Consider the following 13,031-nt stretch of genomic DNA (forward strand, 5'->3'; position numbering starts at 1 on the left):
CGTTGTGGTTTTATTACTATATACTGTATACCTTTCCACCCAACAAAAATCCTCTCAAAAATAGCAAAGGAGCCACTGCTTGCACAGAGGAGGACTTTGCTGACAACCAGCTCACTTTGAGTGATAAACAGGGACCACTTTGGAGTGAATCAGGGGAGATTGGCTCTGCCGTTTCAGATAAGGATCCCGCTCGCGGGCACACCTAGACCTGCATAAATCTGCTCAGAGGAGATGGCGATTTTGTCATGTTGCACATGTCTTATGTTAGAGAGAGAGAGAGAGAGAGAGAGAGAGAGAGAGAGAGAGAGAGAGAGAGAGAGAGGAGAGAGAGAGAGAGAGAGAGAGAGAGAGAGAGAGAGAGAGAGAGAGAGAGAGAGAGAGAGAGAGAGAGAGAGAGAGAGAGAGAGAGAGAGAGAGAGAGAGAGAGAGAGAGAGAGAGAGAGAGAGAGAGAGAGAGAGAGAGAGAGAGAGAGAGAGAGAAATACGTCGATGGAAAGATATAAAAAAAATGCTGTCCCACATGCCTGTGTTCAAGTTGATGTCAAGATTGTACAAAATTCACAAACAGTTCATTTTTCTGCTGTTTCAGTGCGGCCTTTCAAAACTGCCTCTGCGTGTGCGATGATGAGTTTAGCGGGAACATGCAAGAAGGAGGTGATTGCTGCGAGTAGGCTGACTGATCACTGTTTTTTGTTTTTTTTTGACAAATCAGATGAATTTTGATCAATCTCATCCGTTTATTGACTCATTTGCTGGCTGACAATCCTCATGTACAGCGTGACCAAAGTCAAAGCAAAGCAGAGTCCTGCTGAAGTGTAGTCATAGTCTGTTCAGTGCTAGAAATTGAAGAACTTGACATTTATACCGTAATTATCTCCTTATCTCAAGAGTCTTCGGCAATTCCTATACATCTATATATAAATCTAGATTTTTATCAATCAATTATTGCTGTTGGTAAATCCTCACCTCCTCCAAAACTGATTAAGATTAAATCTGATTGAATTAGAACTAATTATATGATCTTAGGGTTTTTAGATTGTGTGCTTGTCTGTCTCATGAAAAAACAAAAAAAATAAATGTTTCTCCTTGATCTAAGGACTTATCAGCAGTATTTGTTGAGCGCTTTACAAATCTTGCTATATATTTGATGTGACTTAAATCTGGATGAACTCTGTTTGACATCAGTCTGTCTGCAATCATCAAAAAGCAAATAGATGTTAATCTCACTGCTTTATCCAGGATACTCTCACATTCACACCTATAGGGGCAATTTAGGGTCACCCATTAACCCCAACTCGTATTTTTAGACTGTGGAAGGACAGCGGAGTACTCTGAGGAAACCCATGCATGCACAGGGAGAACATGCAGGCGCCACACATTTAGTTATATAAGCAGAAGTATCACCAAGCTTCTCGCACAATGACATTCCAGAGTTGCAGAGTTTCATACAGAGTCAGATGATGAATGGAATCAAGTGAAAGCACCTTTCGCTCGATGGATTTATTGTTCCTGGGTGTCGGCAGCCCATTCTAGTCTGCGCGCTAGTCGAGCTCCGCGTCTTTAAAAGATTACCATCTAAAATATCATGCAAGCACATTTAAAGAAATCCAACAACTTGTAGTAGCACCATGTAACGTGCTGCTTTTAATGAGATGTAAACGCTCATTGCCTCTAGTCAAAGCCATGCTTTCTGTCGTACAACATCATTATCGTCTCGACTATCTTGAGCGCCAGGGTTGCCCAGTTGTGCGGACAGCAACATTGCGACAATACAAAAGCAATCATTATTCCTCCGGAGTTTTAAAATTGTTAAACGGGGTGAATGTGCTCCGCAGATACTTGAGTGTCATAATCGAGTAATAATGTGTTTACTGGTTTTGTTGTGTCGTTCGGATTACAAGCACATGCCTCCTAGGTCTATTTTCTGTAAAATACTTTCAGGGATCAAGCGGGAGTGGCGCTTTGATGGCGGGTGTAAGGATGAACATGCGGGAAAGAGCAAAGAAGAAACTGTAAGACTTACATTCACAGAGGTTATCTTGCCAAGTTGACAGGCCTCCTGCAAGGACAGAAGAACAGTCATTTCACATCACTGACTGTAGCTCTGCAGAGGATTTGCAATGGAAATGCATATTTGGATGTAACAAAAAGAAACTGTGCTGGAAACTTATTTTAGTCTTCTCAGAGTCAGTCAGAGTTCATAATTGACAACCTCATAGATTTGGGAGTTTAGAGTCTTTTTTTGGGGGTTGGAATGGAGAAGAAAGATACATATTGATTTCTAGCTCAGATACAGAATTTGAACAGCACTCTCCCATGCTCAATGGGCTCACCACCAAACTGGGCTGCAGAGTACACACCCTCGCCTCAGAAATGTAAAGAATAGGGCAAACCTGACATCCTGACAACACAAGCCATACAACTGACACTTTGATAAAGATGTTTTCTCTGCATGTCAGGGAGGAAAGTGAACAGAATATCAAATCAAGCATCAAAAATTAACAATAAACAGCGACAAGCTTCTAAATTGGGAACAAAAGACACCCGCAAGCCTGCAAAATAGCATCCTCCCTCTGGGGACTGAGATAACTCACAGAGAGATAAGAGTATTTAATTTTTAATCACCAATTTTGTTTTCTTTGTACTGTGTATAATAATCTGAGTACGTGACTTTATTTGCAAAGAAAATAGAAGAAATCTGGCAGTGAGGAGGCACTTAGACAGAAGAGAAGAAGAGAGGACTGCTGGGGTGGAACGGTAAAACAATGAACAGGAAACAAGTTCATGTCAACAGATTATCCTGCCATAATTGTTCACCAAGGGATGTTGCCACTGACTGAGCAATAGAGCCGTGCACCACAAGCTTTCCCCAAAAACAAAACATTTATTCACGGTGGACAGCTGAGTTGAATTTTCAAAAACGTTTTAAGTATTATAACTCATAATTCATCTCACAACCAGAACATCCCCAGTTTGAGGTACGAGGACTGGGAGAGTTTAAAAAAAAAATGAATTTCCGCTGCATAAGTGCTCTAGTTGCACATCCGGTTGAGTCTTGACTCTGGTTTGTGTCTCTGCTGCAGCAGGTAGGACATCCTGCATGGGAGCTAGTGAATCTAGAGCAAGTTTGTGAAAGAGAGCAGCTGAATGAACATTCACATTCGCACTCTATTTTGAAAAGGATCACTTGTAGTGACTAACACAGCTAAATAATGACAGAACTGTGCGGTTCATACCAGGTCTGCACTGTTTTTTTGTTTTTTTTGTTTTTTTTTAAGTCTTCCACCTCAGTTTTATGATTCGACATCCAACAAATTCACTGTTTTGTCTTTCTTTTACCACCCATCATCCTGTTTTACCGGGAACCACCATGGGCAGATGTTTCGCCACAGACAACAAACTCTGATAAAGCCATTACATCAGGTAGAGAACAGACAAAGATATCAGCAGGGTGATTAAATTTAGCAGATAAATAGCCAGATATTTCCCACAGGAGTTAGTGGAGACCAAAAGAGAGCTAATAGAGTAAACATTTGCTCAGTTACCCAGATGGACAGTAAGAATAACATTCATTGAATGACCATGTTGCTTTGTGTCTGACGTGCAAACAACAAACTTGGGTTTCAGAACTCTTATCAGGTCTGATTTGTCCGCATTGTGTTTATTTAAAACGCCTTATGCTGTGACAAACTTTTGAAGAAACAGTTTAATGAGCTTTAGGAAGAGATTATGGGCAATAATGAGAGTGGAAAAGACCGAGTCAGCTGAAATGTCCTGCCTCGTGTTGTTATGAATCAAGAAAACTCAACTCTTGAATCTTCGAGGGTTGGGGTTACAACACGTGTGGTAAAATATCTTGCTCAAGGACACAATATCGCTAACCCTCTGGCCCTCAATTTTTTTTTAACCTTTAACCTATGCTCTGATCTGTTGACCACTAAAACAAAAACATAAAGTCACTTTCACGCCCCAAAAAAAGGAAGGAAAAAAAAAAGCTGCCTGAATAAGTCTCTAAAAACACTTGTGTGTCTCTGAACTGCTGCCCGTTTGTAGAATCCACACTGTTTTTCTCGCCTAATCATAGCACATCATTTGTAGTACTCGCACCTAAAATCGCAATGATAATTGGGAACAAGGGGCACAATTTGTATTTCTTGGGAAAACACACCTTACTTATCAAATTAATGCAAATTATAGAAAGTTTTGTCAGTCCTGCTTTTTTTTTTTTTTTTTTGCTTGCTGAGGCTCACCGACATTTGTCAGGTCTGTCTGTCGACTTACTCATTTGCATCTAATGACTGGTCACTTAAAGCAGAATCTCACTTGAGGCGACCGTCAGGCAGTTGTTTCTTCTCCAAGTAATGTTTTATTCAGCACCTCGTGACACATACTTCAAGTCGCGAGACCCTGCCAACCAATTAAATATATGATAATGTACATGTGGGATCTGAGAAGGTGACCTGTATGGTTGTTTCATATTTAGATGACATTCAAAACAGTAGTCGAACATCTGATTGCGAGAGACCATAAGCGTGTGAGTTTCTTTTCAACTCCTCGGTATGGATTGGTCAGTGACCTCCTCTCAGTATGCACGCCTCTCAAACTAGCAGTTTCAAAGCATTCACATGCGAGCCTGGGAGAGAGAGTTATGCTTAAGATAAGTGCATTTGTTGGTGAACCACATCAAAGTACAGAGGGGTGTCTTAGCGAGCAAAGGCAGTGGAGCTCGAACTCAGCCTTTGATCACCCCAGGCACTCGGATCATTAAAATATCGGATAAATAATTGATTAAAACTACCAGACCTTATTGTGCTCTGTTTCTGTATCCAAATGCATCCCAATTTTGAGACACAGTGTCGGCAGAATGAATAAAAAGTGAACACCGGTGAAGGGAAGGGAGCATGCGGTGAATATTTTAGCAGCGTGCGGCATTTTGAAAACTATTCATACTAATTCAAGTATCCGATAATGTTACAGCATGTCCGGTGGACTGACCGCAGTACAGTGCTCCAGTTCCCCATAACTGATGTACATTATGAGCTGGAGACATGTGAAGTGCTGCAACACTCCCTCCTCGACACTAAAGGGAATGAGCTCTGGTATGCCTGGTTGCTACAGAGGGAGAGGGACTGAGTAAAAATCAAAAGGCACAGACAGAAGGTAGGAAAGAGTCATTCCAGTTGTGCGTAGGTGACTGGTGGGCAGCTAATATTACATTTACTGCAGAAACTGGGCCTGCGGTGTGTAAAAAAATAAAAAGACAATGAGTCCTCTGTGTACATATCATGGATATTAAAAAAGACACATTTCTCTGTGCTGAGGAGTTTTTGTGGGATGGTAAATCGGTTTCCCTGGGTACATGTACATATACATTCAGAATATCCTTTCAGTTTCAACTGAGATCACCTGGTCAGTGGAAGAGTTTTCACCCATACATCTGGTATCCATTTTGTGCCCCACTCATTCTCTGAAGATATGTTGCAAGGTTAGTATTCATAGTGAATGCTATATCTAATTATCCATACTATACACAAACAACCAGTATTCTTAACATATAGTGAGAATCGACATGATGTAGGGCCTTATTTATTGAAGATTTGCATGTATGAAAAGGAGAACTAACTCGATCTTGGACACACACACACACACACACACACACACACACACATGTCCACATTCAATACACACAAAGAAGCTGATCTTGAAATATGTACCAGGGATTGTGTCTAATAAATGTGCAAAATACTTGGAGATGTTGATGCTAATAGAATAATGTACAGCACACAATGCCATTAACTATGTCTGAAAATATTTGTGTTATTAGTGCTGTTTTATTGTGTTTGAAAAGCAGATGCCACTCAGCCCAGCCTTCATATGCTGTCATTGTTGTTAGAGGTATTTCCTTTGCTGGCCTCCAAGACTTTTGTTTGCAAACTTTATTATAGGGTATTTTCTGTTTTCTTTGTCCTTGGAATCATATTTGAATCTCTTCTTTTGCTCATTCTGTCCTCCAGATTTCATATTGCGTCTTCTTTTTTTCGCCAATGTCTTATTTATTTGCTGTACGTTTGGAAGCATTGAAACGAATATGGAAACATCACTTCTCAATGCAAATTGAATCGTCAGGTCAACTGGTTCAGTTTACTTTGAGATGCATAGACCGAAATGATACCATTTCCAGCACATTGTTCTCATGTGAACAAGGCCTAGTGAATCAAGTCTGAGCTGATCATGGTAAAAGGAGAAACTACAATGTCTTTGTGTAAGCGTATACACTTTATAATAGATATAAGCAATTCACTCCACAGTAATGAAAATATTATTCACACATGCAACATGGAGGAGAAGATGTAATCCAGTTTGAGTAAACACCTAAAACATCACTGGAGTCATAGTTTGATAGTGGACATAAAGTAAAATGATTCATTTTATAAAATCAATATTTACAATAAAAGATAGTAACAGACAGTAGCCCATATAGAAGCTGACTAACTGGTCTTCATAGAGGGGGCCGAGAATTTTGCATCCAAATTATTAAACATTGTAGTGTTGCTTTAGATTTATTTTTATCAATAACACTGAAAACATACAGTCCACACCATGTCTCAACGAAGGAATCTTTACGACAGACTCCTTTAACATAGAAGTAGCAGTTAGGATTTTATTAAACTGTGTAGAATTTCTTGCGTTAAGCTGTAACGCACTCATTCAACTCGATGTCTTTGGAGCTGTTTATTTAACACAAAACACTTATGTTTACCTCTATACTAAGTTAAAGGTCACAACTCATTACAGTCGATGTGTACTGCTGATACATTTAAACAACAAAATGAATGCCTTTTTCATTTGATAACAATGACGGGTGTAAAGGTGAGTTTTACACTGACTGTTAATAAATACTGACTTACAGAAATCACATCATTTGACAAAGTTTGGCGATTACTTTTCATTCATAAGAGGACAGAAACATTTGGCCTTGAGGTGCTTTTCTTTGTCCTAACTACCTACATATATATTTGTGGAGTTAGACAGTGTTTGTGTGATTCTGTGGTCCACACCAAATTTGAAAAGGAGAAAAAGTAAACACTTGCGTCAAGTTCACTCCTCACCCGTCTTAGATACCGCTTTTGACAGTTCAGGGTCACAGGAGGCTATAGTCATTCCAAAGCTGACCATGGGTGAAGGCAGTCCCTCACAGGACAAACAGAGGAAGAGACAACCGCACGCACTCACACCCACAGGCAATTTATGGCCACCAATTAAACTCACGTTTTTTGGCCTGTGAGGGGGGAAAATACTTCACTTCTTCACAGTGTTAAATACAACAAAAGCCAAACTAAAACCGCTGCTTTGACCTTTATTTGAGGATGTAATTACAACAACGCAGTGTGCTGTGCTGAATTTAACTGTTAGAAACTCATCTACAACCCATTGAATGGTCAAAGGCATCAAAACTCTGATTGACACCTTTCTGCACGTCAGTTACGACAAACATTACACCGTGTACTATGTTTGGTCCGTTAATAACTTATTGATCCATGCTGCATTCGGCTGAATCTACCAGAGTATGTTTGCAAGTGGATCGAGAACGCAGACTTCAGTGCCCACCAAGGTGGTCGTGCTCACACTTCAACCTAAGAACTGAACTACGCTAGTCCAACAGTTGCACTGGTGTTCATTTTAACTGGACCAAACATCCAAACAAATGTCAACAACACCCTTAAACGTTCATCCTACTTTGGCACCTTACTTCATAAATGACTCCCACAGTCATGACTAAAACCAGTGGAGCTCAGACTAAACATAAATACATGTTTATTGTGCCAAGGCTTTTTCAGGGAGAGAGGAACAATTATGTATGGTTCTTATGTAATGAGAAGACACTGGATAATGATCCTTATACAAATCCACATAAAGTTATGAATATAACAATTCAATATACATCAAAACAAATCGTTTGTGCCAAAGTATGAAACTAACCAGAGTTGGTGTTTCCACAGACGAGGATTGTTCAACACGCAGTTCTACTAATCAAATCAGTCTCTTAAATTCCAGCACCTTGTTATTGCAATCTTTTTTTCTTCTACTGTTTAGCGAGATGACACAAAGGTCCCAGCTCAGTTGTGACCCAAACAAGCTCCCAGTAAGGCTCCATTAGCCAGACCTTCAAAGTAAACAAAATAAATAAATAAAATGTAGCAACAAGCTGTCTTACTTCAATTTGTGAAAATTGTTTTAAAGGGTATATGATCTGATAACTTCAGGCTACACTGAAAGCCTTAAAGCCCCTCATCCCCGGGGTCCTCATGCTTCTAATAGTTTAACACTAATGAGATCTGCTGCTCCCATCTCTACAGCCTCCCACATAACGCTTTATTTCATAGTGTAAATACCTTTGGAGGTGGGAAAAGGCACAGAGCAAGGCAGAGAGGCAGCCGACATCCTCGCTGACCATAGTGTCCTAACTTGTCAGAATTGCTGTTGCATATTTGCCATTTGTTTTGACTTCCAGTCAGGGTTCATTGGCAGAACAGTCTGCTGCAGCTCAGCTCATCGTCCTGCATAAAGTCTGTGAATATAATGATCAAGAAGGACTTGGCAGGACTGCAGTCTCAAAAAATGCCAGGGAACTGACCCAAACTACTACTTAAGCTGTTTGGAGATGTTCAGGGATGAGCATGTGGCCTTCTATCAAGCGCTCTCCCCCGCGTGTGAGACACGTGTCTGAATTCATCAATAGGGGGCAAAAACAAATCGACAACCGCCTTGCCGCCGCAGCACAAACACACACGTGCAGACATATGCGGGCATAATACAGATACTCACGGTGGAAAACTTGCGATGTGTGGTGCCATCTGCTCATGTGTGCGTACACAAGAGACGTTCATGCCTCAGCCAAGAAACAACGAGCGGAGTTCAAGTTTACGTCGCCCATATATATTTCTGGTGAAGGCAGCTTGTCTTGGGCAGTGTGATAAAACTGTTAGAAAACAAAACACCTCCTCATCAAAAGGAGCTAATAAAGTCTTCAATATACTTAAGTGTAGTCTTGGATAAATAGAATACCCATTTACCTCTGCATTGGTGTTCAGTTGTCCAAAGTGTATTGATGTACTTATTGACATTCAATAAAGGGAAACCCTCTCAGCAAACCACAGAGAGTGGTGTAAATCCCGTAAATTTCTTGAGTGTGCACAAGTAGCAACTTTCCTTTAACGCAATTACGAAACGGCAACGATGTGACTGCGTGTTCAAACCGGTTGTGGTTTACACATCGACATCATGTTGCCTTTTCATCAGCTTCTTCTTCTTATTATTATTATTAAGTGGTATGTTTATGTGTGTTTTCCCCTGGACAATCCCCCTTCTCGCTCCACTCTTAGTGAGGTATTGATCTTCCCAGTGTACCAGCCCCTCCTCATTTCATTAGGCGCACTGCTGTTAATTACTCCACACTCTAACCTTTTGCTGTTTCATTTGGACCAACAAATTGGGTGAATTAAAAAAGGGGATGTAGGCAGAAGAAGGGCGAGAGAAAGAAAAAATAAGCCGAGCAGCTGTTCACGGTGTCCTCCCTCCCTTTCTTTGGCGTTTGTGTCACAATCCCAAGCGGCATAATAATTAAAAAAGTTCATCAATGTTCTCTTTGCTCATCAAATTATGCAAAAAGAGGCTACTCCATTAATTGTTGCAGCGGATTCATTTATGAAAACCGTATGAGCTAGCATGGCTGTTGAGGGAGTTGCTAAATTATGCTTCCCCCCCCCCTCCCCCAAATTCTTGAGGTATTTGTAAAAGGTGTCCTCAGATTCAAGCAGAATGATCATTAAAACACATTTTATTCATATATGCACATTTATTTATACGAGTGTCATGTGACATCCTCGACGATCTTTTAAATTTTGTTTCACACTGAATTAAAATGCGCCACCCTGCTCTACTGACACACCAATTTGTCTTCTTAGGGAAGGTATTAAAAGAGTATAATATGACACATCGCCGCAAAGTTATAATTAGACTTCATTTAATACCTTATGTCACTAGATTACATGCGCAGTGCATGGCATCTAAAGCATAGTTAAATCGCAGGGGATCCAATTGATTAACCATATGAGGCCGGAAACCAGATGATGAGGATGATGGTATGAATCCATGTTAAATCAATATAGTCACTTCCTACACATTGAGGGATTATTGACAGAAATTACCACCAGCTGGGGTTATGGACTTACAACACGCATTCAGGTGGGGCGGAGGGGGGCGGCACGCGCGAAGGTTCCCAAATGTGTTTATACGTACAAGTGAGTCGAAAACCTTTCACTACGGTGAGTGCTTTCAGTAATAACCTGCTTTAAAGTGGGACAGTGTTTCAAGACGGATACATTACCCACCCAGCAAGTGACATTTATAGGATCTTTTGGATCCATCAAATGAGAGATGCCCTTTTCTCAAGGTTGAGTACATTCTTGTTGAAAAGATTTTCCATGATGCAGGAGGAGCCATTCGGAGAACTCCCTTTGGCTGAGATAATAACTTCATCATAATTAGCTTGTGGTGCTCAGGAGTGTTGAATTGTCGGCTGCAGTGGGATCTGGTCTGATTTATTGCTTGATTTAATTACGTATCAAAATTCAATTAGACACCCTTTCAACCAAATTCAAAGTGAGTTTTGTCAAGCTGTCCCTTGAAATCAGGTGCAGCTTGAAGGACATCCTTCATAACGCAGCGACATCGAACTTGACAATTATCTCTTCCCAAAAAATCAGTCATGTGTGAAGAAAGAAAGAAAAAGGAACAAAGAAAGGAAACTATATATATTTTCTTTCTTAACGGTTCATGCTAACAACAAACTTATCTTTTATCCAAAACAAACATTTATCCACATTAATGTGGCCCTTCTTCAGCCAGCTATTGAGACGAACTCCTTGACATTGTCCGAGAAGAGAGCCGATGTTGAGAACAGCCAGCAAGATCCCAGACTAACATACACGTTACGCTAATATGGTATTTTACGCTGGAAGTGCTTCGGTGAAGGGAAAATAATACTTTATGTCGGGCGACTGTTCCATCTTTGGTTTTTGTACTCAGATTCTCCATCGAGAGGGCCAATGAGCTGTTTACCATCTTTATTATCCAGTTGCGCATGATCTGCACTAAGTCTACTTGGACAAACTGCTTGAAACGCAATGCCAGAGACGTATCATGGATTTAAAGTCATTCTGCACTGCAAATGGGCTAATTGTGCTAAAATGTTTAATTTGATTAATCACTATATATATATATATATATATATATATATATATATATTTTTTTTTATGATTTATTTTTTAAACTGCCATTACTTTTCTTACATCTCAAGTGACATCAAACAGCATCAAATAGTGTGAAACAGACCTTGATTCAGTCGTGATGTGAGGAGGGTTGCAGGTACTTTACCAAGTGAAGATACATGACAAAATGCTCTTTGAGGTCGACTACGGCTGAGGAGGAAGTGTCTGGCTTTCTTTACCCACATCACTCACTGCCTGCTCACCCACTTTTGCTCCAAACTGCACTTGGGGGGGGGGGGGAATAAAATAAAAAGGGGGGAGCTGTTTTGAATATGTGTCACACCAACCTCCAAGAGCTACATTGATCTTTACTACTATGCAAATTTTGGATGTCATGGTGTCTATCCTAAGAAGCCAAGGATGGGGATGAATATTTCAGCCGGAGGTCTCTACGTGAGGAGCAGTCCTTTACCAGTATTGTAAATACATCCATTGACTTTATATCAGGTACACCTAATACATGTGGGAGCCTTCTTTGACCAGTCCCTGTTTTTTTTTTTTTTAAAGCATTAAAACAAACATAGTGCAACAGATGTTATGTTGGGATTTTGATCTGGACCAACTTGACAGCAGAGTTTTTACAGGTTTTTTTTCCAGTGGCACAACATCCCACTTCACCTCAACGCCGAAGTGTTTTATTAGACTGTGATCTGGGGACTGTACAGACCACTGGAGTAAAGTAAAGTAATTTCCTGGAACCACCTCGAGACAATGACACATTATCTTGCGAGAAAACTCCCCTTTAAAAAAAAAAAAAAAAAAACTGAACGAAGGGTTACACCTGGTCAGCAATAATGTTAGCTGTATTTATAGAGGCAGGTCCATCATAAATATCCCAGGCACTGGCAGACACAAGGCATTTTTCTACTCTCAGGCTTCCATTTGTTTCCTGCAATATCAAGTATTCATTGCAGTTCAGAAATAAACACATTGTCCTGTCTTACCACCAACAGTCAGTGTTCCACCCACAACATGTTCACCTTGGTTAATGTTAAAACATGCAGGCATTTTGCTCTGGGTTTATCACACCCATACAATATTTGTCGTATTTAGGACAGCACTCTAAGGTATAGCAACCAAAAACAATTGTTGCTGCTGTGGTAAGCTGAAGCAATGTCCATTTACACATATTCCTATTATTTTGGCTGGAACCTGTTGCAGGAAGATAGTTTCATAGTCAATCCCAAAACAGTAGCCATGTGTCTCCACCTGCCATTGGCTGTTAAATTTGCATTTGGTGCGAGTAAAGCAACAACATCTGTGGGCTGTTACAGTCATACTTATTGTTTTCTTTGTAAAATCAAGAACTGGCAGACAGCCAGTCATCTGCTAACTGGAAGCATGTATGCGAGGGGATGCGCCACTGATTCATTCTGATTAACACATTCCACCTACTCTACCTTGACATGACTTAATTCTTGTCTTGTTTGTGATAGCATGTCAGCTGTAGCTGTCACAATGCGTGATGATGATCGCACTTATGCATGACAACACCCAGACCTTTACAAGTGACAATCTTTGCATTATGAATACAGCACTGTGGACAGGAGGAAATTAAGATTTTCCACTTGGCTGAGATGCTGCTGTTGCAGACATTAACCATACGAACAGACAGGCTGCAGGTATGGTTCTGGAGACACTAGACCCTTAACCGTTTTGTTTTGTGCACCCAAATTATGCACCATGTTTTGCTGAGAGGTA

General features: G+C 40.4%; 1 protein-coding gene across 1 annotated transcript in view; it reads right to left on the bottom strand.

Annotated features, from left to right (window-relative positions):
• The window catches only part of pcdh11 (protocadherin 11), a 124,901-nt gene that overhangs the window by 45,894 nt on the left and 65,976 nt on the right, over positions 1–13,031 (bottom strand). The window contains exon 5 of the mRNA XM_080466032.1: positions 2,024–2,059. Coding sequence (XP_080322158.1) covers positions 2,024–2,059 — 36 coding nt within the window. The remainder of the gene's footprint in view (positions 1–2,023; positions 2,060–13,031) is intronic.

This window comes from Lipophrys pholis, assembly GCF_963383615.2.
Source record: "Lipophrys pholis genome assembly, chromosome: 6".
Taxonomy (NCBI): domain Eukaryota; kingdom Metazoa; phylum Chordata; class Actinopteri; order Blenniiformes; family Blenniidae; genus Lipophrys; species Lipophrys pholis.